General features: G+C 46.1%; 1 protein-coding gene across 2 annotated transcripts in view; it reads left to right on the top strand.

Moving 5' to 3' along the window:
• The window catches only part of EHD3 (EH domain containing 3), a 35,477-nt gene extending 10,359 nt beyond the window's left edge, over positions 1 to 25,118 (top strand). Inside the window, exons 3-7 of one of the 2 annotated variants that reach the window (XM_034764733.1) lie at positions 7,113 to 7,210; positions 11,214 to 11,258; positions 19,059 to 19,471; positions 20,763 to 20,927; positions 22,984 to 25,118. In XM_034764733.1, coding sequence (XP_034620624.1) covers positions 7,113 to 7,210; positions 11,214 to 11,258; positions 19,059 to 19,471; positions 20,763 to 20,927; positions 22,984 to 23,511 — 1,249 coding nt within the window. In that variant the 3' untranslated portion in view covers positions 23,512 to 25,118. The remainder of the gene's footprint in view (positions 1 to 7,112; positions 7,211 to 11,213; positions 11,259 to 19,058; positions 19,472 to 20,762; positions 20,928 to 22,983) is intronic. The other variant, XM_034764734.1, reaches the window with a different exon arrangement.
• Positions 25,119 to 26,589: the final 1,471 nt, after the last annotated feature.

Here is a 26,589-nt window from a genome sequence, read left to right as displayed (position 1 = left end):
GCAAATGAAATTTAATGTGGATAAATATAAAGTAATGCACATTGGGGAAAAATAACCCAACTATACATACAATATGATGGGGGCTAATTTAACTACAACGAATCAGGAAAGAGTCATCGTGGATAGTTCTCTGAAGACATCCACACAGTGTGCAGCGGCAGTCAAAAAAGCAAACAGGATGTTAGGAATCATTAAAAAGGGGATAGAGAATATGACGGAGAATATCTTATTGCCCTTATATAAATCCATGGTACGCCCACATCTTGAATACTGCGTACAGATGTGGTCTCCTCATCTCAAAAAAGATATACAGGCATTAGAAAAGGTTCAGAGAAGGGCAACTAAAATGATTAGGGGTTTGGAATGGGTCCCATATGAGGAGAGATTAAAGAGGCAGCTTGGAAAAGAGGAGACTAAGGGGCAGGATATGATAGAGGTATATAAAATCTTGAGTGATGTGGCGAAAGTGAATAAGGAAAAGTTATTTACTTGTTCTCATAATATAAGAACAATGTGCCACCAAATGAAATTAATGGGCAGCAGGTTTAAAACAAATAAAATGAAGTTCTTCTTCACACAGCGCAGTCAACTTGTGGAACTCCTTGCCTGAGGAGATTGTGAAGGCTAGGACTGTAACAGGGTTTAAAAGAGAACTGGATAAATTCATGGAAATCAAGTACATTAATGGCTGTTAGCCAGGATGGGTAAGGAATGGTGTCCCTAGCCTCTGTCTATCAGAGGGTGGTGATGGACGGTAGGAGAGAGATCGCTTGATCATTACCTGTTAGGTTCACTCCCTCTGGGGCACCTGGCATTGGCCACTGTCGGTAGACAGGATACTGGGCTGGATGGACCTTTGGTCTTACCCAGTACCGCCATTCTTATGTTCTTATGAAACTGACTCAATGTGTTCATGTTTCATCTCTGGATTTCAGCATTGCTTGAGCATGACTTGAAACAGTATATGGGTCTCTCCATTCTGTTGCACTGGTTTCGAATACAAACTGACTAGGGCTCCAACTTCCCCCAGGACAATCTCTGCAAGGAGGGATGTATGCTGTGTCACAGCTAGACGTGGGCCCTATGCTGTGCTGTTCTGATCTTAACTTCTCCAAAATTCAAGATCCTTGGTTTGGGCTCATTTCTCCAGGCCCAAGACAGCCAGTGTGAGCTTTAGGTCTAGGCAGCCACACAGACCTTTCCCACTCCAGAGGCCCAGCAACACACAAACCCTAATGCAGACAGGGCACGAGTCCCAGCCTTTCCTGTGGCCTTGTCTGACTCCAGTAATAGCATTGGCAACAGAAACTGAGTTTTCTAACTGCCCTTCCTCACTTTCCCTGATGGTTCCTGGTACACAGCAAAGGGGGGCACGCAGACACTCTGCCACACGTTCTGCAGCGTTGCACTTTGGCTCCACTCCTGGCTTCCAGGCCATGAAGGTGGTAATCAAAAAGCAGCAGTGCTGCCATTAGGAGAGAAACATGGGGGTATTGCTGCAGCTGGGCAGGAGATGGTGTGGGCATACAGGGCGGGTGGGGAGAGTTGTCCTGCGACACAGAGAGCTAGATGGATTCCTGTAGGTGTCAGTTTGCAAAGAGCCTCGCGGTGCCTTTGGTTGACTCTGAAAGTGACATTTGATCACAGCACTCTAACAGTGCCAATGTGATGTGGCACTAGTTCCAGAGAGATTTCCAGCTGTTTTCAGTGTCCCACAGGGCCCAGAACATCTGCATCCAGCCAATGACCAGGACTTGTGCCAACCCACTCTGCCCTCCGGGATAGTGGGTGGTTTGCACTGTGGAAATAACAGATCCCCTGCTTAGGGCACAGAGGCATTGGATCAAAAAAGCACCATTAAGAGCAGCTCGGAAAGGAGTTGCAGAAGCTTCCTCACCACAGAAAGATAATGCAGGAGAGCCTTTGCTGCCAGAAACATTCAGGGTAGAGGACAGGAGCAGTAATAAGGAGGCTACACAAAGTGTAAAATACAAATGCACCTTAGTTTGGCTGCCTGACTTATGCCGGTGACCTAGTACAAACCATGAATCTTCATATTGTTGCTAAGCTTCCAGTGGACGAGCTCATCTCATCACAGCGTGCTCTGTTATCCTATCATCCTTCTGTGCTGAAGGAGCTGGATGTGTGCATGTGGGGTGCGTGGGGGCATTTGTCTGCACCCATGATTCAGTGGCAGGAGCAGCAGCACAGGTCCTGCTGTTAATTCAGGGAGTTGCCAAGAAATCTGATTAACCCCCTCTTTGCCAACACCATGCAGAAAATAGAAAGGGGCAGTGTTTTCTGAACTGCTGGCTGTAGAGACTTCAAAGGGAGAAAGTCTGGTACAGTGCACGAGGCAGAGTTGGAGGTGCATTTTGCCTAGTGCATACAACTATATAAAGCAACAGCCAACTGCTTCAGAAGATAAGTAAGTACCCAAAAGAATTGTCCTGCTGCATTATCTGCAAGAGGTCATGGGCCAGATCCTCAGTGAAGTGAACAAAGTTATACGAGTATACACCAGCTGAAGATCTGGCCCACTGGCCAGAGAGAGGCAGGGTTCCCCAAGGAAGTAGGAAGCTTATTTTCCAAGTGCGGCAAGTACTACAGTTGGGGAATATCCTGCTCTTGGTACGTATCTCTCTGCCAGTGAACGCTTGCAGGATCTGCATATGCAGGGGAGATGGGGCTTTCATCGCCCAGGGAGGCATTGGCTGCTCCATCCCTTTGCATTGTGTTCCATGGGTCATTCCAGAGAACGAAGGTGCTGCTCAGTTCATTAGCCTTTCGGGATTTCAGTAAACCCACTTCTGGAAAGAACGTATCTTAAATTCTGACAATCAGGCCATTAAGAGTTAAAGCCAGGGAACAGAGAGCCAAATACCACCCTGCTTGGCTAATTCTGCCAACCTAGTAACACCCAGGTGAATTTGGCTCAGTATGTTCAATCTAAGGAGAATGGTATGTGGATACAGAGCCTCTTGGAGTTCAAATCCAACCCAGGCTAGCAGTGGCTACCACCGGATGGCTGTGATTGTTTAGCCATTATATTGCAGCAGCACCCAAAAGTCCCAGTCAAGATTGGGAAAGATTATATTCTGTCCTGTATGTATTTCTATTGATTAACCAAATTTCATAGCGCGTCCCTGGCAATCCCCTGTATTTGTAGTGAACTGTGGCTGGTTATTTTAAGCCATCACTCTGGCACATATGATCAGTTGCCTATAGAACTCTTGCCCAGTGATACCATGGGGGGCGGGGAGGGAGGAAGAGAGGGAAGTAACATTCCCTAAGCAAATTAAGAGACTCAACCCATGTCTGAAGTGGGTGTTATTTCTAACGGAGACGAGAATTTCACCAGCCTGTTAAAGGAGGTAGCAAATATAACTTGGTCTAGTGAATGAGTCATCTGAGTAGTCAATCATAATGGTCAGTCAGTCACCCTGAAGATCAGACTACCTGTCCTTCGCCCTTGCATTTCAGGGCTGTAGCTGTGTAATGTGCTTGGAATTTTTCCTGGATGAAGATCCTGCACCTTATAGTGCAGTTCTACTCTGAAAAGTGGTATCAGCATGACATCATAGGGCAGAGGTCCCCAAACTGAGGGGAGCACAGAGAAATGCTTGGGGGGGCACAGCTGGGGTCAAGGCCAGTCCCCACAAGTGGCAGGGAGGGAGCCCCACAAGTCCCTGCCTGCCAGCTTTAGCCACCTTACCACATCCCCTTTCCCCCTCACCCCAAGCCAGAGCCATGACAGGAGAAATGGGGTACATGAGGTAAAAAGTTTGGGGACCACTGTCATAGGGGTTCATTTTTGTTGTTGTATTGGACCAGGTTTTCTGCTGCATTCAGCTCCCACAGCAGAGATGGGGTAAGTAGGTAACAACTGTTGCTCTCAGTTTCTACAGAGCACCATCTGCAGGACCCTCCACCAGCTGGGAATTGCTGAGGCAAAATCATGCTCTGGCCCCTCCTTGACCATGCCATGCCATGGGGACTGAAGTGAGGGAGACACACACACACACTTTGTATCAGCTGGGGCTCCCAGACTCTTGGAAGTATCCCCAGCAGAGAAGGTATAGGCAGTGCCCACATCTAGGGCAACTTGAATGGCACAAAGTGCATGGAGCAGGACCAAAAATCTGGCCCATCACTTTCACATCAAGTTTACACCATTGGCCAAACTAGGTCTCCTTGTTTGTGTATTGTCAACAGTAAGAGACACTCTGTAAGCTAGTCTGCCCCCCACGTATGAAACAATTATGCAATCCCTACTGTCTTCACATGGGTTTGGCCCTGCAGCTGGAATTGAGCTAACAATGCCTGGGCCAGAACAGAATCCAGCCTCCCTTTCTTTCTCCACCATCAAAGGAGTGTTCTTACTCTCTGGATAGAGAGGGGGTGGCAGATGGAGTTGCAGTCACACCTCCTTGAAGGCAGATCAAAACCCAGCAGAGAAACAGCAAGGAACCAAAAGAAACATTGTAGACTCAGTCCTGAGAAAACAGCCCAGCCCAGGCATGGTTCCCTCTAACCTTAGGTCCCAAGGCATGAACCAATTACAGGGCAGCTGCTTTCCACCTCACCGCTGTGTCCAAACAAAACAGAAATAGCCCTGCCATGATAATTTGATCCTCTTGGGTCCTAGCAGGCCTTAACTTCCACAGTTACTCTCCCCTCAGCCTAGGACTATAACAGCCACGGCCTGAGGAGAATCTCCTCCTCATACCCCGCTGCTTCCCTTTTATAGGCTGCTTCACGCCCACCCTAGCACAGCTGTCAGTTGCTCCTCTCAGTCTCAAAGTCTGACAAGCCACACCTGCCAGCCCTTTCCACCAGATCTAGCAGCCCTGCTTTCCCAGAGAAAGTGTTTAACCCCATCCTGGTTTCCACAGTGATGGGAATTAGATTGTATGCTCTAGGGGGCTGCGCTATGTCTCATTAAGCATGTGAAGTGCTAAGCACAACTAATCAAGCATTATCTGTGGAGGAAGAAGGTGGCACTTGTATGTGGTTCCTTTCCCTGGTATAACCACATTTTAAACTCTGGTTTCATTGATCACTTTAGCAGTGGAATCATAGCAACTACACTGTGGAAAATACATTGTGGCTGCCTCCAAGTGATGCAGAGAACCCTTAATATTTAACAGACAGGCCTACTTTTTGCCCTTTTTTTTTTTTCCAGTGAAAGTGGTACCTGAGGTGAGTGTGCTAGTAAATAAAATGGTTTCAGCTCAACCCCTCCCTCCCAGCTACGTAACTACTGAGACACAACCATCTCTGCAGTGGAACATCTATTGCTGGCACAGAACAGTTGCCCGCACAAAGTTTTAGTGAGGCATAACTTATCCCACTGGAAATGACGGCAGGATTTCAAGAGCAGCCAGGATGCAATTACTTGTACTGGCATTTTATTAAATCCCCTTCTTCTGGCCTCAGAACTGATCTCCTCTGTGGAATAGCTTCTCCAAGGAAAGTGCTGAAAGTCCCATTGCATGGGTCATTTAAAACTAGCCCTGACAGAGTACTCAGGCATATACTGCAGGGAACAATCCTGTCTTGGTAGAGGATGGGCTACATGTCCTAATGGGTCTTTCTAGTGCTGACTGCCCTGTTGATACGTAAGCTATGCAGTGAGAAAGCCACGCCAGAAATGCTGCTGAATACTCCGGTTTTGTTAGCTAACAATTATGCAGTGAGAAATGCCCACTTGCCAAGTTGGGGTAGTGTTTGAACTGAAATCCCTAACCATGTGGGGCAGAAGTTTGTGGGACTCCCATTGCCAGATGTCTAAGCCCATTCCTATAAAAAACGACTGTGTCATACTTCAGAGTGAAAAGGTATTGAAGAAACAACCGATAGCAGTGACACTAGTTTGTCCAGATGCCACCAGGGCCAGCTCTGGCTTTTTTGTCGCCCCAGGCAAAAAAGCCTCCCGCCGCTCCTTGGTCCCCGGCGGGGAGCGTGGCAGGGGAGGGCGCCGAGCCCAGCCACGGCCCCGCTCTCCCCAGCTGGCCGGAGTGCCAGGGGAAGGCAGCGAGCCCGGCCGCGACCCCGCTCTCCCCTGGTGAGCGCCAGGGGAGGGCGGCGAGCCCAGCCGGAGCGCCAGGAGGAGGGCAGAGAGCCCGGCCGTGGCCCCGCTTTCACCGGCCAGCCGGAGCGCCGGGGGAGGGCGGCCCCACTCTCCCTGGCCGGCCAGAGCGCCGAGGGAGGGCGGCGAGCCCGGCCGTGGCACCGCTCTCCCCGGGTGAGCGCCGCCCCCCTCCAGGTGCCGCCCCAAGCACATGCTTGGAGGGCTGGTGCCTGGAGCCGGCCCTGGATGCCACAGTGACTTCAGCAGCACTGTTGGACTGTGTTCCCCCATCCTGACTGCACCCAGCCGTCCGGTGTGCCAAATTTACTTCTGGGTTGGGCCAAAAGTTCTTCTGGTGCTGCTGCTTCCTCCCATGACAATGCATGGCTGTTACTTCTCATGCCAATTTCCACTGCCTTGCGCATTGCCCACACACAACTCCCCTCCCTTGTGATATGATTGCGAAAGGGGCACCCATGCAATGCTACCATGGGCCAACAAGATAAATAACAGTGTATGCTTTTGGTCTTCTTTTGGCTTTCTCATCAGTGAGGTTAGAATGGTCAGTTTTGCTTTCCGTTTATAGCCAGCTCTGCTTTTGGGTTTCCTGGCATTAGCACTATGCTGTTGCTTTTTCAGATGTGTTGCTGTTTCAGCTCAGTTGAGTCCAGAACCCTGCAGGGGAATGTTTACAGGAAGAAAAACAAAAATCCTTTCTCACTGCAATCTAAACAGCAAAAGAAAATAGATTTCTCCACATTGGGATTTGCACATTGTTTTTCTTTAGCAACCTACATTTGGGGCCCACATGGAAAAAGTGCCGCATAACAGAGTGAACATAAAAATATTTTCCAGAAGAGCCAAATAAGCATAAGAAGGGACTAGATTCTGGCTTATTTCCACCTGTGTAAATCCAGAGGAACTCCACTGATATCAACAGAGTTCTGGATTTACCGCAGAGTAAATGAGACGAGGAGCTGAATCATACATCCTGAGGTATCAATTTATCACCAGATTTTTTCCCCTTCTTTTTACACAGATTTGTATGTGCCCAGCTGCCCAATCCAGTTCTAGAGAGCATCAGTGTGATCGATACTCCAGGGATCCTTTCAGGAGAGAAGCAAAGAATTAGCCGAGGTAAGGGCTAGGCCATCTTCTGGCTTGGAGACACAAATAGAGACCAGTATTCAGAGTTTCTTTTCAAACTATTAAAACTCAAGAGGTAGGTAACCATAATGGGAGTCTTCAGAGTTACCTTATGGTCATATTGATCTAATATTGGACTTAGTGTGCAGTATGGTACCGGAAATGGTCCCAGAATGGGCTGCCAACAGGGACTGAATTAATTGCATCTCACCCAAGCAGAGATGGGAGAACTGATACAAATGGAATAGGCATTGACCTGGAACCTAAGCTGAACTTTTCTGAGGCTTGAGAAGGTCTGGTCGCCTGGTAATTTCCTCACCATTTTTTATTTTATTTTATTTTCTGCACTGCAGGTTCTGGGTGGGCATTCAGCAGGAGTGCGGGCTGTAACTGTCAGGTGTCTGACCTGACTCAAAGCAGAGAGTGGCAAGAGAGCAATGTGTTTTAATGGTATTCAGGACTCCTTTGTGCTAACCCCCGCTCTGCCCCTCTACCCCTTACTATGTGATCTTGGGGGAATCATTGAGGACAGAAATGTCAAAAGTGTCCACTCATTTTGGGTGTCTTCATTTTTGGGAGCCCAGCTTGAGACATGCAGATGCCTCATCTTAGGCACCCAAAAAGAGTGGATAGTCTTCAATGTTTTGGCCATAACATCTCAGAATCTGTTTCTTCGTCTGTCAAGTGGGATTGGTGACACTTGCATTTCCTGAGATTATGGTGATACAGCAGTTCATGTCTGCAGAGTGTCTTGATGACAGAAAGCGCTATGCAGGCATTAGGATGAATAACCTAGTAAGCGATACCGACAACCCCAAACACAGGTCTGAAAAAATAAATGTTTGTGAAAGTCATGTTTTAATGCTTGCTAATTAAATCTCAATGCAGGCCTTGCTAATCCCTCTCCCTCACCTTAATGCATACCCTTCCCCTAATGTTTCTGATGCCCTGAATGCCTTTTCTAATATTACACTCGTCTCCATCCCATAAATAGGGCTTTTCTTGTGCATTTCACTTTCTCTTGTCATTGAGTAATCAACTCTGCAATGAACAAGGTTTAATGCTTTTTGCTGACACCCAGTAGCAAGTTCTCAGTTAAAAAACCAACAGAGGTATAAGATACACAGACAATATCCTGTAGCAAAATGTACCAGTGTTTTCTGCAATCTCTGCTGTAAATTTCCCCAGTGCTTTTCTATGTGCCTCTGAGGGTGTGTCTACGCTGCAATCAGAGATGTGACTGCAGTATTGTGGATATTTCCAAGCTCGCTTGAATAATAACAGCAGTAAAACCGTGACATTGCAGGCTGTACAACCCCACCCAGGAGCCTGTGTATGTACTCGAGTAGCTAGCCCATGCTGCCCAGGGTACAGCTAGCGTGGGTTACTCTGACTGCAGTGTAGACATACTCTGTGTCCTATTCCCCCATCTTAGCTATGGCAGGCAGCATAATGGGAGCTCTCTTGCTTGGAGCATTGTGTGAGTTGTTCACGCAGTACCCGTTTGCAGATTACAGTCTAGAGGACTGCTTCAGCACATGGGACCCTGTTTGAGCAGCTAATTGTCCCACACGCCAAAGCCCTTTCTACACTAAAATCGTAACCAAGTCAAGGGAAGCAGTGACAACGTGGTTGTCCCCTGACCACCACCTAATCAGAGGGTACAGTGTAGACGAGACCTAATGTCCCCATAACTGAATTAAAATCCAGGACCCTCTGAGGCTTTAGCTAAATTATGGGGATATGGCTGGGTTGTGTCTACATTCATCTTGTAGCAGGTTGTACAATGACCTGGTTAGGGTTGTAGGGCCAGATCCTCCACTAGTGTAAATAAGTGTAGCTCTGTTGAAATCAATGGCCTGATGGTGACTTGCACCACCGAAGGATCTGCTTTGCAGCACAGAAAGGGTCTAAAGGGGTCGGGGTGTGATGCATGAGGGAAGAGGCTGCCCACATGAAAAACTTAGGAAAAACTTTTTCACTAGGAGGGTGGTGAAGCACTGGAATGGGTTACCTAGGGAGGTGATGGAATCTCCTTCCTTAGAGGTTTTTAAGGTCAGGCTTGACAAAGCCCTGGCTGGGATGATTTAGTTGGGGATTGGTCCTGCTTTGAGCAGGGGGTTGGACTAGATGACCTCCTGAGGTCCCTTCCAACCCTGATATTCTATGATTCACAGCTCTTCTCAAGGAAGCCATCTTTGAAAAGAGGAATTTTAACTCCCAACTATGATGGAGAAGAAACAAGAAGAGGTGGGGAGGCTGGCCCCACCCACCTGGCTAGCCTGTTGCTCTCATTAGCAAGCTGCTGTCAGAGGCGGATGGAGCAGCAGTGTGGTTTCTGGGAAGAGAATGGGAAAGTGCCAGGAATTGCTGACATAGCAAAATGCTTTCCCCCCCCACACACACACACCTTGCCAGCTCACTGAGATTTCACTTGGGCACCTAATTGAGACAAATGTCTGACAGATGTTTCCCAGTGGAGACCTTGAAGTGTCTTAGCTGAGACTTCAAAATAGCTAGGAGCGGGGAAGGAATGGCTTTCTTTCGGGGAGCTCACTCATAACAACTATGAAGCCTTGCTTTCCTCGCCCCAGCGTACCTGTGGTGTAGGGTCCTGAAGGGGCAGCTTCCATGGATCCCAATATTTGAAAACTATTTGAAGGGGAAAATAAGGCTGATAATAGGGGTGGTGAAATACGTAAGATGCAGCTGATTTATTTCTCCCCTTGAATGAACTAAATCAGCGTTTTATTTTATTTTTTAAATCCTTAAAGCTAGGGGCTCTCCTTCCAGCTAGCATCATCTAGCTGGCATCTATAGATCTCCTTCTCCCACTGATGCGGAGCGGGCATTATTGGGAAACGGAGACTAGAACTACACTAGGAGACTCCTGCATGCTGTGTTGAAGCGGTTTAACCCACAGGGGCCTGGCATGTTTCCACTAGTCCTCAGAAAAGAAGCATAGAAATAATCCCTGTCCCAATGGTTCAGGGAGTCTTGGGTGCCGCAGGGACACACTGGTTCAAGGCAGAATCAGTATACATTGGTGTCTGCATGGCCCAGGGGACTGAGTGTGAGGTATGGAGCCTCTCACTAATTTGAACCCAGCGAAGGGTCACGTTGACCAAAACTCACTGCTGTCTGCTAGACTACTGAACAGCCACTGTCAAATGGGGGGACACAGTCCATTTCCAGTAGGCAGGTGACCCCTCAGAACACCAGCACATGTTAGCACTAACTGCCCCCTTGCTGACAGTCTCAGTTGAGAGAGCCTGGAGACTAGACACCTCACCCACTCCTGGGGGTGGTCCCTCCCAAGTAGGGATGAGGCATGCAGGCGTGCAGTATCACAGCCCACGCTGCAGCTGTGCTATGGGTAAACAGAAAGCTCCAAGCCAATGCTCTCCTTAGGTGCTAACGTTACCAGTGGTCACCCTCCAAAAGAAAGTCCTGAGGGTCCTTGAGAATCTGGATGTAGGAACAGACAAGTGCAGGACGCTGAGGAGCTGACGGCCCATACTGTCTGTCAGTGCAAAGGTCCGGGGCATCTAAGTGTGCAGTTAGAACTCCATTGCTCGTGCTGCCGAGCAGAACAGGGCCAAAGTCAGAAGGCTGAGTGCCAGAGGGAAATTACACAGAGAAAGGCGCCGAACTTTGCTGATGAGCTGCCTATAGCGATCTGCCCTGTTCCGCTCCTGGAGCATAGCACGCTCCTTGCCTAGGGATCACTAGGGTCAATGCTGCTGTGCTTCAGGGGTGGAGCTACGTCACTGAGAGGTAAAAGGTGGCTTGATATAAAGAACCTGAGGGAAGTGTTGCCTGGAAGCCACAGCACAGGGCATCCCTTCACTGCTCTGGACTCTCCTGGGCATGAGAAGAGTGGTCATTTCTTTCCCTTGCTGAGATGGGTATCGGTGTCCACGTTTAAAGCATTTGTCATTATCTAGCTCTGTCTCTCACTCCGTTTCCTTCCCCTTTCTTTTATTTCCTCCAGCTCAAGAGGAGGGGTATAGCAGTCTGCGTAGATGCCTGTATGGAGGTATTCTTACCAAAGCAGCGGTCGCTTTGTAGTCTTGGCCGCTTTGATCATTTGATAATAATACTGAATGCTTTGTCTCTTCAAAGCGTTGTTCAGATATTGCATAACTAATCCTCACCACGCTCCTGGGAGGGGAGTTTTATGCGCACCTGTAAAATGGGAATAACTGTGACACAAGGGGGGAGGGTGCAGCTTGTGCCATGTCACACAACGACTCGGTAACAGAGTAGGGACCAGGAGTCAGAGGCTTCTGCCTCCTTGCCCCTATGTGCAAAGCACTAGGCCATGCTGCCTCTGTTTATTTTGCAGTGATGCCCTGCACGGAGCAGTAAACTGCATCACACTCCTAAATAAGCCAATAATCCTCTGATAACAATTACTCATCCTCTGCTATAGCAGTGCAGCACTGGAGGGCTAAGCATTGCACACTTTGCTAACCAATGATTGACAGCTTCACACTGGCCTAAAGATAGACCCTCAGCTAAGCAAATGGAATTCCACTGAATGCAATGGTGTTCTGGCTGGGCTGTATTGGGCTCCTGGTTGAGGTAAGGGTTGAATAGACATCCAGAAATCTGAGTTCTTGTGTGAATGAAATCTTCTCCTAGTGAAAATCCTTCAAGCCAGTCTGCTTTTCTTCCCGCACTAGCAGTTGAGTGTGAGGCCTGGTCTACACTGGGGGGGAGGAGTGGGTGATCAGTCTAAGTTCCGCAACTTCAGCTACATGAATAAGGTAGCTGGAGTCGATGTACTTAGATCTACTCACCACAGTGTCTTCACTGCGGTGAGTTGACAGCTGACGCTCCCCTGTCGACTCCGCCTGCACCTCTCGCTCCGGTGGAGTACCCCAGAGTTGACGGGAGAGCGCTCCGTGGTCAATTTATCGTGTCTAGTCTAGACACGATAAATCAACCCCTGCTGGATCGATCACTGCCCATCGATCCTGTGGGTAATGTAGACAAGCCCTGAGAGCCTAGCCTGGAGATAAAGGATGAGAGCTGCTAAACTGGCTTTAGGTTTCATTTCCAACATATGAATTTAGCCATGTCCATTTTTGCTGGCTCAAGTCCAGCCCAGGGATCTGCACAGCCAAGGAAATGTATATTCTAGCCCAGATGTCTCTCTTATGAAGAATAAGTCTCAGTGATGACAAATGCGGGGCAAAGTCATTCTTTTTAGAAGCAAGTCTGTCCAAGAGAGTCCTGTATTTTCATGGTACAGTGTAAAGTTGAAATCAATAGCAATCTTATGTGACTACAGGTTCTGCCTGTAATGTCTGTGCTTGGAGCAGAAAGGAGAGCAGCCAGAGGGCTTTTCACCTCCTATCCTGCATGAAAAATTAAGTTAAATGGACACTATCAACATGAAACTAATTTTACAAAAAGTTTCTTTACCAATATTTCTTTACCAGTATGATACAAAATTACTAAAGATAGTTAAGACCCAGGCAGACTGCGAAAAGCTACAAAAGGATCTCTCAAAACTGGGTGATTGGGCAACAAAATGGCAGATTAAATTTAATGTTGATAAATGTAAAGTAATGCATATTGGAAAACATAATCCCAACTATACATATAAAATGATGGGGTCTAAATTAGCTGTTACCACTCAAGGAAGAGATCTTGGAGTCATTGTGGATAGTTCTCTGAAAACGTACACTCAATGTACAGCAGCAGTCAAAAAAGCAAACAGAATGCTGGGAATAGTTAAGAAAGGGATAGATAATATGACAGAAAATATCATATTGCCTCTATATAAATCCATGGTATGCCCACATCTTGAATACTGTGTGCAGATGTGGTCGCCCCATCTCAAGAGATATACTGGAATTGGAAAAGGTTCAGAAAAGGGCAACAAAAATGATTAGGGGTAGGAACGGCTTCCATATGAGGAGAGATTAATAAGACTGGGACTTTTCAGCTTGGAAAAGAGATGACTAAGGGGGGATATGGTAGAGGTCTATAAAATCATGACTGGTATAGAGAAAGTAGATAAGGAAGTGTTGTTTACTCTTTCTCATAACACAAGAACTAGGGGTCACTGAATGAAATTATTAGGCAGCAGTTTTAAAGCAAATAAAAAAATATTTCTTCACACAACGCACAGTCAACCTGTGGAACTCCTTGCCAGAGGATGTTGTGAAGGCCATAACAGGGTTCAAAAAAGAACTAGATAAGTTCATGGGAGATAGGTCCATCAATGGCTATTAGCCAGGATGAACAGGAATGGTGTCCCTAGCCTCTGTTTGCCAGAAGCTGGGAATGAGCGACAGGGTATGGCTCATTTGATGATTACCTGTTCTGTTCATTCCCTCTAGGGCACCTGGCATTGGCCACTGTCAGAAGACAGGATACTGGGCTAGATGGACCCTTGGTCTGATCCAGTAGGGCTGTTCTTATGTTCTTATGTAATATCAAGAACAGTGTGATAACCAAAATTAAAAAGGGAAGAATTTTAAACCCGTGCCTAGTCTTCACCACAGATGCTGTTTGCTTACATTTTGCATTTCACTCAACTCGCAGGATGAAACTACATTGGTCAATTTCAGCTTCCTCATTCTCATCCATTAGCACAATGCTGTTACAGCATTGCCAGCTCTTGTAATATTATCACAATATTTGGGTTTCACCAAATGCCTCTGCTCCTGGAGTCATATGATTGCATGCAACTCAGGTTTCTTTTTAAAAAAAGCAAGTTGTAACCATCCTAGTTGCAGAGAAAAACTTGAAAATGTGACCTGAGCGTAACACTAAAGGCTCAGAAACCAGAACAAATAAAAAGAACCCAAGATTTATTTTTAATGTCTCATGATTTTTAAGCCAGTCTCATGATTTTTTTTCATGGCCTTACTCGTGAATCTTGAATGCTCAGTGATGGAAATGCTGCAGTTGTGTTGTGTTTCCACCAACAGCAGAAAGGCAAATGTTGCATTTTTGAAATAAAACATTTTAATTCCTAATAGGTTTCTGTAAGATATTTTATTTTTATAACCATAGTGACTTATAGATGTTTTCTAAGTGTCTCATTTATTAATCAGGGAATGTTCTACCATATTTATGAATCAGATTTTAAATCAATTCACAGTATTTAAGCAGATCACTTTTTCTTTCAATGCACTGAATAATGATTGATGGTGAAGGTATTTCGAAGTTGTCAGTAGCTGTGGCTGGAGGAGCGAAGGTTCTTACTGCAGATAGTCATTAAGGGCTAGATTTTTCCAAGGCCTCAGCATCTCTCAGTTGGGGCCAGATTTTCAGAAGTCAATATTCATAAATGGGATCAGATTTTCAAGAGAGACCTGGCCACAAGTGTCATGATAGGAGCTGCTGGATGCTGAACGCTTTTGAAAATCTGGAGCTTATTTATGTGCCTAAATGGGAAATTCGCTCTTCTGAAAATGTGGTCCCAGTTGTGGGTGCTGAGCACTTAAAAATTTCACTTTGAACTCTTTTCAAAATGTGGTTCCAAGTACCAAGAAATGCTTAGTCTGGCTGGTACAAACTATGAGATATAACACTTAAAGAAAGTAGCAATTATATTTTGTGTAGAAATAAACAGCCTGTTGCCAGGAACGTGGGTTCGGTTTAGAAACATGAGAACTGGCTCATCTCCCCCAAGTTTTACACCCATCTGACTCAAATGCTGTTGTTAAAATTATTCTTGATTTACCCTGTGAGAACAGAATCAGGCCCCATGTCTCTTCTTAGCCCTGAAACCACTACAATAAACACCACAAAAGCAGAGATTGCTCTGTTCCATTCAAAATACTTGTTAATGTAAATGTTAGTGTTATAAAGTTCACATTAACACATCATTCCTGACTGAGAAAGCACTTGCACTGCAGTGTGGTCACTTGTACCTTTGCTTTGGAAACATTTACATATCCAAGATGTGTGAGAGGATTCCACTAGCCAGTTTCTCTCTCTCTCTCTCTCTGGCCTGGTCCACACTAACTCCCCGCTTTGAACTAAGATACGCAACTTCAGCTACGTGAATAACGTAGCTGAAGTCGAAGTACCTTAGTTCGAACTTACCGCGGGTCCAGACGCGGCAGGCAGGCTCCCCCGTCGACTCCACGTATTCCTCTCGCGGAACAGGAGTACCGGCGTCGATGGTGAGCACTTCCGGGATCGATCCCAGAAGATTGATTGCTTACCGCCGGACCCAGAGGTAAGTATAGACCTACCCTCTAACACACACATATCCACCCACCCACCATTTTTCATGCACTGTTAGTGCTTTAAATTGCTAGCTCTATGTTGGATTATTTCCTTAAACACAGGCAAGGGCGTAAGTATCATGGTGAGCCTTGCTCTGGGAATGATGACATGTTACATTCATATAAGCCTTGTCATTCTGAAGAGTTCCTATGCACTTTACAAGTACATCTAGAGAGGGAGAGAGGAATATCTTTACCCATCACTGAAATGCAGCCACCTCTGCAGAGGAACAGGGCAGTTGCTTAAAACAATAGGTTAGGACAAGATGTGAAGAAGAATATAGGATCCATCATGTCTCCTTCTGTTTTCATCTTCCCTTCCCTTTTGCCCTCCTGTTGCTGCTGCTCCCCCCAGCTCTAACTATACTCCTCACCCTATCTTCTCCCCATAAATCCACTAATCCTCATCTCGAGAGGCATCTGCCCAAGCCTTGGCCTTCCTGTCCTCCTCCTCACCTTTGTCTCCTCCCTTTCAGACTTCACCCCCATGCCTCCACCCTTTGTTCCAGCTGGAACAGCCACTCCACCCCAAAGACCATCACCACCATCCATGACCTCGTCAGCTCTCCCTCCCTCCCTCTCCTAGCTCCAGGTGAAACCTAGATTCCCATGTCCCTGCGGCCACTGTCTCTGCAGCATTTTTGCACACTCCCTACCTTGATTCATGACAAAGAGCCATGGCAAGGGCACAGGGCTCCTCCTGTTTCCACCTCTAGGCCCTTCCTCTTCCCCCTTCTCACTCATTCTTCTCTAAAAGAACTCTCCATCCAACTCTTCTCCATTTGTCCCTCCATGTAGCCATCACTTATACCCAGCTGACTCCCTGCCCACTTTTCCGACACTGCCTCTTGCCTCTTCTTTCACTGCCCAGTTTCCTGCCCTCAACTTTGGTGGTTTCGGCTCCCAGGTTGATGTCCTGTCTGATCCATTAGATCCTGACTCCTCACCACCTAATTTGATTTCATCTCTCTGACCAAAGTGGCTACCTACTCAAACTTCTCACTAAACTCTGATTGCTTAGTGTGGCTGCTTCCTCTCCTGACCATCATCTCCGCTCCTTCAACATTACTCATGTGCCCCTCTCTGACTCTGCAACTGACTAACTGTGCAGCCTTGGGCAAGTCACTTAACCTCTCTGTGCCTCAGTGTTCACATCTGTAAACTGGGCATGATAAAACGTCTCTCACTCCCCGGAGTGTTATGAGACTCAGTTCATTAATGTTTGGAAACGCATTGAGATCCTTGCTTTAGAGGTACCAAGTATTATTATTATTATTTAGAACTGATCCCTCCTACCTGGTGACATCTGATAAGATCACAGGCTGAGGGGGATGCAATAAAGGGATTATTCCAAAGTTGGCTGATGGAAACAGTCTTATGTTGCCTGGTGGGAACTCATTTGGCGTTAGCATGGGCGGTGCCAGTACAGAATGCAAAATGGCCTAGAATAGTGCTGAAGACTGAGCTACAGAGCAATCCCAGGTGCTCCCCAGAGCTGATATACTGTCACAGCAGTTGAGCCTATTAGTGTTCAAGTCATGATATGCCCCACTGGTTTGTAGCCCAGTGTAGGATGCTCTTAGGTATCCAGGGGGAGCTTTTTTGACTCAGAACCAATCTTTCCATCGGTGGAAGATGCAATCTTGCTTCCTTAGGGTTTTCGTTGGTATAAATTCAGTGGCCAGGTTCAAATTTGCAGGCAACACCAATATCTGAGGTGTGCGGGGGTGGAAGTCACCAAAACATTGGTGGACAGAGCCAAACGGCTCAGGAAGCTGCGCCGTTTAGCACAGTGGAGGCTGCTGGCTACGAAAGGCAACTTGGGGGGAATAAATGGCTTGTCTATTTTATCCCCTCTTGATCTTATTTCCCCATGTAACTAAGCTCTAAGTGCCACAGAGAGTGCGTGGAGCTGGGGCTGGGCACAGAGGTGTTCACAACAGGACCTGTATCTCTTTCAGTTTAGTCCACCCGATGAAAAATCCCCATCAGACTTGCTGATTTGAAATGCTTGTCAGCCCTGGAGCTGGGATAAATCCGTTGACTGCCTCTCAAGCTGGCAGAAGGAAACCTGTCCCATGAAGAAACATCTGATGGAAGCAAATAGTTTTCCTGTTTATCTTGTCTGTTTCCCCTTCCACTGTTGGGACTCATTTTCCATTCATGCCCGAGTCTTACGTAGCGGCGGCAAGGGAATGTGATTTCAGAGCTAGAGTAAATGCCTGGGGCAGGGCATCTGCTTCTATCTCTTGCTGCGTTTTGCCAGTGAAGTTCCAGCAATCAGCATCATGAAACTCACTAACTCAAGCAGGCCATGGAAAGCCCAAAGGAATTACATTCTACTCAGATGTGTTGCATTGCATTTGACACTCAAAGGAATTTATGAGCACAGCTCCTATTTGTGCCAAGCAGAGTGATAAATAGCCCTCTAGCGTGCACGAGTGCTGCATTCCAGTCCTCCCTGTAGTCATTTGCACTGACAGGCACAGCTAGACTCAGAAGGAAAACACGTGCAGGTGGGGGAGATTTTTTAAAAACCGACAAAAGAGTTTAGAGAGGAGGAAAAGAGAGGGATGGGAAAGCCTGCACTCTACAGCACAGGATGATCTGTGAAAATGAAAAGGGGAGATGGGTATGTAACCAAGGCTGGCTGCGGAAATGATTGAGTTGATGCTATAGCTACGCCCTTCATTTGGGTCCTGACAAGGTCATTAAATGTCAGTAAACGTTGTACACACACAAACTGCTGAAAAAATATTTCCACTGATAATCATCGACATTTACAGCTAGGCAACATAAAAAAAATGCTATTTGAGAACTTTAAATTAGAGTTTGATTTAAGGATATTTATATATTTGTATATTTTGACATGTTGACAGTTTTTGTTTTACTAGTTAGAAAGCTTTAACTTTTTGAATCTCAACATCTGCCATCATTAAATAATTATTGTCTGATACCCTCCTGTAATTTCCTGCAACTGTAAACACGGATAAAGATCTAAAAAAAAAAAAGTTTAAAAGTAAACATCCATATTATCCCTCAAAATTATATAAAAAAAATACAAACTGAATTTTGCCATGGCTAAATATTGTTAATATGGAGAAAGAAATACACCTCAGAGCAGCCAGGGTACAGGTTATAATTATCCAGAACCCTGCAGCCTTTGTGGGTTACCTTGATGAAAAGTAATTAAGAGGCTAGCCTTTCCTGTCATGTGACTGTATGCAGGAATACACCAGTTCTGAACATGGCAGTTTCTTGTGTGTGTGACTTTTAAAATTTGTCTGGCTGCTCCCCTATAGCCAGTCCAGAGAAGAGGACTATTGTCTGTAAAAGAAACTGTGCATGTCATAGGCAAAATAGTGTTGGTCAGAATGAGGTGTGGGAAGCACACATGTTGGAGTCAGGGATATGGTGGAAGGGAGAGTGATGTCTCCAGTACCTCTCTTATCTGGCTCCCACAGAGCTCTGCACAATCTGCAGCATGCTGCCTATTCTTTCTCAGCCTGTCAATGAATACAGCACTGCATTGCCTCTCTCGTCTCCCATGTGTCTCTCTGCTCTTCCTCCTCCCCCATTAGGTTATGACTTTGCAGCCGTGTTGGAATGGTTTGCAGAGCGGGTCGACCGCATCATTCTCCTCTTCGATGCCCACAAGCTGGACATCTCAGACGAGTTCTCTGACGTCATCAAGGCACTGAAGAACCACGAGGACAAGATGAGGGTGGTGCTCAACAAGGCTGACCAAATCGAGACCCAGCAGCTGATGCGCGTATATGGCGCCCTCATGTGGTCCCTGGGGAAGATCGTCAACACGCCCGAGGTGATCAGGGTCTATATCGGCTCCTTCTGGTCCCATCCGCTGCTGATCCCTGACAACCGCAAACTGTTTGAGGCCGAGGAACAGGACCTGTTCAGGGATATTCAAAGCCTGCCCCGCAATGCAGCCCTGCGGAAGCTGAACGATCTCATCAAGCGGGCACGGCTGGCCAAGGTGGGTCTTGCCAGAGAAACTCAGCCTTGTAGAGTTTACGGTGGGGAGGATGAAGGAGAGGTCTTGGCTATTTCAGCTCACTGGGTCATAGCCACTGTCCATCATGTTGCACTGGGGAGGTGGGGAGAAGGGGGACTGTGTATATGAAAAAACAAATGTCCCAGCAGCGACTAGCCCTTGTTGCTGTACCCAGAGGTGCTGTTATAATAATGTGTGTGGGAGTAGGGTGAAGCAAAAGCAATCATATCAGGGAGGCTGTCAGCACAGGAAGTGGCAGGTGATGGACACCATCTCTTACAGTCTCTTTGCTTTAAAGTAGCAACTTTAAAATTCACCCTGGATCACCAGACTTAATAAAACACATATCGGCGCTTGGTCAGTTCTGGGCCTTTGGCTTCCAATTTTGAATAGTCTTAACAGAGCAAATCTGACTCAGAGGAGACCCACAAGAACAATGCACACCGGAGAAGGAGATACAGTGCAATTCACGGAAACTGCTAGATCATACTTGAGCTTAGTAGCAGCCTGTGGAAGAGTTGCTCAAAGCAAGTGGTGGAAACCCACTGGAACTATTTGAACTGGGCCAAATGTAGCTCTTGAGAATATACTGTAGGGCACAGTCCTGCACTAGCTGAAAGAGGGACTATGTGATACTTCAGGCTTTTGTATCATATCTGGACCAGCATAACACACTATTAGGGGAGGAAATAGAAGGATGGCCTCACGCAGTACTGTAGGTCAGGTTAGCAATGGAGGCACTGAGACAGATTCTGCCCTTAGTCACATTGATATAAGTCGACATCAGTGGAATTAGTTCCCTTGGGTCGGCAGAATCCTTGCACATAAGATATTCATTTTATGTATTCAGATTAAAGTCAGCCACACAGAAAGTATGAATCTTAAGATTAAACTCTAGCTAGATCCAAAGTGCATGATGTCTGCTAACCCAACTGGCATTGCTAGCTGGAAGGATGCTTTGTCCTGCAGGGAGGTGTAAAATTAAACAAAACGATTCCCCATGACAGGTGACTTTCAAACACATCTCCCAGCATGCACAGTGTTCTTGTGTCAGACCAATCAGGACGCACAATTCAGAATGGTATGTGTTGTGCAGCAGTGATAACCAGCAAGAGCAGGCAGAAAGAAAGAGCTCAGTGAAGGGGAAGGGAGAGAGGACAGGGTTTACTCAGAAGCTTGGATGCATGAGTACCACCTGCTGGAGATCATGTTCAGCTGTACCCATTAATGCTCTTCTTGGTCTTCTTTCCCATCTCTTTTTTATGCCCGTCAGGTCCATGCCTACATCATTAGCTCCCTGAAGAAGGAAATGCCATCAGTGTTTGGTAAAGACAATAAGAAGAAGGAGCTTGTGAACAATTTGGGGGAGATTTATAGCCGGATCGAACGGGAGCATCAGATCTCACCAGGAGACTTCCCGAATCTCAGAAAGATGCAGGTAAGTGCTGGAATAACAAGGCCGGAGCATTGACCAACTGTAGGGAGTCAGTCAGAAGCAATGCTGAACTGATGCTGTTACAAGTGTGTCAGGACTTTTGTAAGGCAGAAATGAAACCTGTGTTATGTCCAGGCTATATTTAGACATAGATATTTCAACAATGGCAGGTTAACGCCCTCGCAAGAGGGAAGACTCCTTCACTTGAGTCTATGGCACAAACAACTCTTACAGTGAGTTACTTAGCTCCTTCTGCCTTTTATTTCAGACCTCAGACTTACAGCTTTCAGGACCAACCCGGCCTCACAAATACTACTAATGTAATATTTATAATATTCTGTATTCAAATAGGGGCTATTTTTTTTTTGCTCCCTTGCTTGTTTATTTCTGGCAAAGAAAGACTCCTGTAGAGGAAGAGGATGTGACAATTAAAGTATCCCTCTGTGTTTTTAAAAGGACAAGCAGGTTTTCTGTGCTACGCATTTGGGGCCTGCGCCAACGGCCATGTAAGTCAATGGGAGCCTTTCCATGACTTCAATGAGTTCTGGATCAGGTCCTCGTATAGTGTATGCTAACCATGTTGGAGATGTTCAAACCACTGGCGGGCTTCAATCCAGGCTGCAGCCTGTTTCCAGCAGTTGCATAGTGAAGATTATTACCACATCTTTATGGAGCAGATGGAATCTGCTGTTCTTTTAAAGAGGAGGAAAATACTCTTAAGTCCTTGAGAGCCAGCTGGAGGATCTAGTTCATTAGTTGTTAAGATGTGAATTTTATACCACTGTTAGGAGTAAATGGATGCTGTTTAAGAAGGAAGTAGAGGTTGAAGGATAAAGATGTAGGTCACTTGACTTCTCTCAGTAGAGGATGAACTAGTAACACTTGCTCTAAGCACTTTTACTTAGCTGTGAAAAGTCGGGCAGTCGAGTTTGTCACATCAGATAAGGCCGGAACGCAGGTGCAGAGAGTGACTGGTATCTGATGTGTCAGAGGAAAACAAGTATATACTCCACCATTTGTGCAATGCTGAGCTTAAGGGGAACCCCCCCACACCTTATTCTCATGGGCAATCAGTTTATGCCCTGAAGTACAAGGGGTAGAATGAAATTATAGCTCAGTTCAGGCACTTTCTCAGTTTGCTCCATAAGATAATGGAGATGGGCGCTCATGCATTTTTAAAGGAAGGATTACTCCTGAAATGTCACAGTTGCTTCTAAAACTATTTGGATGTAGACTGAACTGTTCCTCTCTTTATTGTAATATGAGATAGTACATTCCCCTGTAATACTAGGGTTGTATGTCCCCACACAGTAATATGGAGTAGTACATTCATAGTACATGCCATAAAGTACTGGCCTCTTTTTGATGTCTTGAAATTGTGGTTCATGATGGCTAAAATCAAAGCCATATAAACAAACAATTCTTATGTCCCAGCAGTGGCCTCCCTCCTCTGTGGAGCATGGGTATGGGAGCTCTGCTGTGCAGAGAATCAGAGAGACCAGCTGGGGTGTAGCAAGCCATGCAGAAGTGCTCTGAGACGCAGAAGCAGATGTCGGGCTGAATGGGTCAAGGAGTCATGGCTTGCGGGGAGGGTACTCTGCATAGTACTACTTGTGCCTGCTTTTGGCAAGAAGGTTCTATTCCTGGTCCTTATGTAAGTCTCTGATCCTCTCTGCACCTTGTCTCTCCCCATCTATAAAACGGGGATAATAATCTTTACCAAGGGTTAAAGTTGATTGAAGCAGGAGTGAGAGCTTTTGCCACACTAGCCAGGAAGGAAGGGGTCTGTCTACCTACTGCTCTTTTACCAGCACCAGCAAAGGGGACAAGAGAGCTCTCCCTTTGCTTTTGGCAGAGGAGGGGGAGCCATGTTCTCCTCTAGTCCCCCTCACTCGAGTCCCTGATCTTTACCTACCCCACTTTTTGAAAGTGCTTTGGGATCTGTGGTAGAAAAGAGGTGTACTGAGCGTTGCTGTTGTGTCACCTCCTGCCCAGCAGCCTGGCTAAATCTTACTAATGCTTGCAGTTTACCCTCTCTTTGTTGTTGTCCTGCTTTAAGGATCAGCTGCAGGGTCAAGATTTCAGCAAATTCCAGCCACTGAAGAGTAAACTGCTGGAGACAGTGGAAGACATGCTGGCCAATGACATTGCACAGCTCATGGTGCTGGTACGCCAGGAAGAGTCCCAAAGGCCCATGCAGATGGTGAAGGGAGGTGCCTTTGAGGGCACCCTGCATGGCCCATTTGGACATGGCTACGGCGAAGGAGCGGGAGAAGGAATCGATGATGCAGAGTGGGTGGTGGCCAGAGACAAGCCCATGTACGATGAGATCTTTTACACACTGTCGCCCGTCGATGGTAAAATAACTGGGGCCAATGCCAAGAGGGAGATGGTGAGATCCAAGCTGCCCAACACCGTGCTGGGTAAGATATGGAAACTGGCTGACATCGACAAGGACGGGATGCTGGATGATGAGGAATTTGCCTTGGCTAATCATCTCATTAAGGTCAAGTTGGAAGGTCACGAGCTCCCAAATGAACTTCCTTCCCATCTCCTCCCTCCATCCAAGAGGAAACTGACAGAGTGAAAAGAAGGTCACCGGAGAGACACAGGAGGATGGGGAAAGAGAGAAGACCCAGAGACACGTTTACTTAAATTATACCTTTAGATGTGAGGTCACGTTTGGATTTATAACAATTTTAATGTACAAAGGAAAACCTAAAGCAAAACAAAAAAGCTCTGCCCTTTCTCATAATAACATGCAACTAACTCTTCCTATGTAATGTCCTTGCTTCCTAATGTGTAGTCTGTAAAGATGAAGGGAAAGGAAAGGCTTAGAGGCAGTGGCAGAAGTTGACAGAAGGGGGTGGAGGGAAGAATCAAGTAGGCTGTGTCTTCTGGGGTTGGATTAGGCACAAGTTATCTGAGGATAATCTCCAGAGTCATTCCTGAACTTTATCCACACTATTTAGTTGGGTTCAGACACAGCCTGAGATTTGTGAAATTCCTGGTGGGAAAGGAGAAGCGACACAAAAGTCCCTGAGCTGCAGATCAAAGTAAAAGACCACATCACCGTTAGTGATGAGCCCCCACAGAAACCCCAGATAAAAGCCCTCATGGACAGGGTCTATAGAGGTGTCTGCAATCTGGATCCAGATCTAGTTATGAATTTTCCAAGTGGCCCCTGTCATTAGGGCGGGCTCAGCCAAAACAGCAGATCTGAACACACGCAAACTTCATTGCTTTTGAAATCTGGATCTGAATTTGGCAGCTTGAATTCCTCTAACCACAGTGGGTCAGATCCAACAAGCTACTGAGCACCTGTATCTCCCATTGACACCAGTGGGAGATTCCGACTCAGGGCATGGCCAAGCAAATGATAATACAACCACAGGAAAACAAAGAAGGAGGGGACGAAGGCATGGAGATAGTTGAATGTTTAGAGGCAGAGATCAGATGGTTTAGAGGGGAGGAATTTCCCCCACTTCATCATCCTCAAATAATCCACTGAATGTGTCATACGGAACTGCTCAGTGTTTTCCTCTTCTGAAAGCTTTCTGGACAATGGATGGTATTTATCATTTCGAGAAAGTGATATGTTTACCTGTTATCACAGAAGTGTGTACAATGAAAACCGCAAGCTCATGTTCTTATCTTATAAAAAAAATCCAACACTGTCAGATGAATCATCTATTATCAAGAGTACAGAGGCACCATGTAGCAGTAGGAAGGGCTTGCTGTATTTTCTGTGTCCTTGTGAGCAATAGCCTGGATACCGGTAATGAGCCCTTGCTTAGCCCTCAGACAATTACTCTTTATTCCATCCAGAACTTCCATCCTGAGCCAAGAAATGTTCAACTCTTCCTTTCATTCACTATGAAATTTCTGATTTCCAGGGATTTTACTTTGGTAATAATCCCTCCATTTTAGATTTGTTTCCCCCCTCGCCCCTTTTACTTTTTTCATTTGGGACGGGGTATGGCTCCACTTCTTGTTGACACTTGATATATGCTGAGCTCCTACTGTGATGAAAAAACCAAGACAAGCATAACTTATTTTATATCTGTGTTGATATTATATAGAGAAATATATTCTATGTATGTAGGATGTGCTTACTGCAGTGCATTTATCTTTTAAAAATTAATGCATTAACCTTTTTTGTACCCTGGTCCTAAAACATTATTAAAAAAGTTTAAAAAAAAAAATCAGGACTGTTTCTTTCTCTATTCCCTTATATAGTGGAATAAAATATCAGTGGTTTCTTAAAGAGACCCCTGTTCCTACCTGGAGGCTACAATAGAAGCAAACCATTCCAGGTACCATCTGTATTGCCTGTGTACAGAACAACCTTATTGGCTTGTGTTGGCTCATGATTGGTTAATATCTGCATTAAAATTTCCTGCTACTTTCTGGGACTCTAATCATAATCACAGGTGTAGCTTCACTGGAGCCAGTGAAATTGCACCCAATATTAATTTAGCTCAATATATAGGAAGGGTAAAACCCAAATAAGCTCATTTGTGCTCAGCTCAGTTGAAGTTTTGCCACTAGCTTCAGTAGCAGCAGGAATGGTCCCAAGTACACCTCTACCCCGATAGAGCACTGTCCTCGGGAGCCAAAAATTCTTACCACATTATAGGTAAAACCGCATTATATCGAACTTGCTTTGATCCGCCGGAGCGCGCAGCCCCACCCCCCTGGAGCGCTGCTTTACTGCGTTATATCCGAATTCATGTTATATCAGGTCGCGTTATATCGGGGTAGAGGTGTAATTTCTTTCCTGCCAGTCATGGAAGGAGAAGGCGCCAAAAGCTCCACAGCTTCACAGGGACCGGAAATGAACCAAACCAGGTAGTCCCACAGCCCCTCACATACTCTTCTGAGCTTGCATTAATCGACCACTGCAAGATGTGATACTTCATTTGAGTGACCTTTATCCCAGGTAATAACACAGTGAGGGCCCGAGTGCTGGTAACATGTAGAAAGTGGGTGTAAGCAGTAACACAGCACAGATTTAGCATTCAGTGAGTATATCTAAGGCTGTCCCGACACTATGAGCTAAGGTAATTCCCAGGTCAGTGGTTTCAGTCCACATTACAAAAACCATCACACCATGTTTGGCCACTTGATCTTAGCGGTCTCAGAAAAAGAGGCCAAGGATTGAACAAGCTGGCAGCACAGACAGATTTTGTCCCCAATTGAGGACAAGTCAGCAGAGTGGCATGTGGCATGGCTGCTGCCCATCCTGTATCCACACTACATGGATATTCAGAGGATTTCAGTCTCCATAATAGCCAATCTGGTAGCTTTCATCAGCTCTCATTTAAAAATGCTAACAGGAGGGGTCCACAGAAGAGCTCTACCAACTGTTACAAGTGCCCAAAACATAGAAGATTTGTAGGTTGTAACGCAAAAGCCACTTTGCTTGGTCCAAATGTAACTTTTCAGGAGAGGAAAAACTAAACAGACGTGAATGTTTTGTTGCTTAGAGATCTGATTTATTATGCATTATGGTTTAACAAGAAGACAGAAGAGATGAAGCACCCTCAGCATTCAGTGAAAATGGGACGGTATGAAAGGGCAGGGTGCCAAACAGGAAAGTTACAAATAAAAAGAAAGCCATGTACAAATAATACTAAATTGCATTTACATGTTACATTTCATC

Source organism: Trachemys scripta, chromosome 3, assembly GCF_013100865.1.
Source record: "Trachemys scripta elegans isolate TJP31775 chromosome 3, CAS_Tse_1.0, whole genome shotgun sequence".
In the NCBI taxonomy this organism is placed as follows: Eukaryota; Metazoa; Chordata; order Testudines; family Emydidae; genus Trachemys; species Trachemys scripta.
The sequence above is the reverse complement of the archived record's forward strand: the minus strand, read 5'-3'. Positions and strand labels throughout refer to the sequence as shown.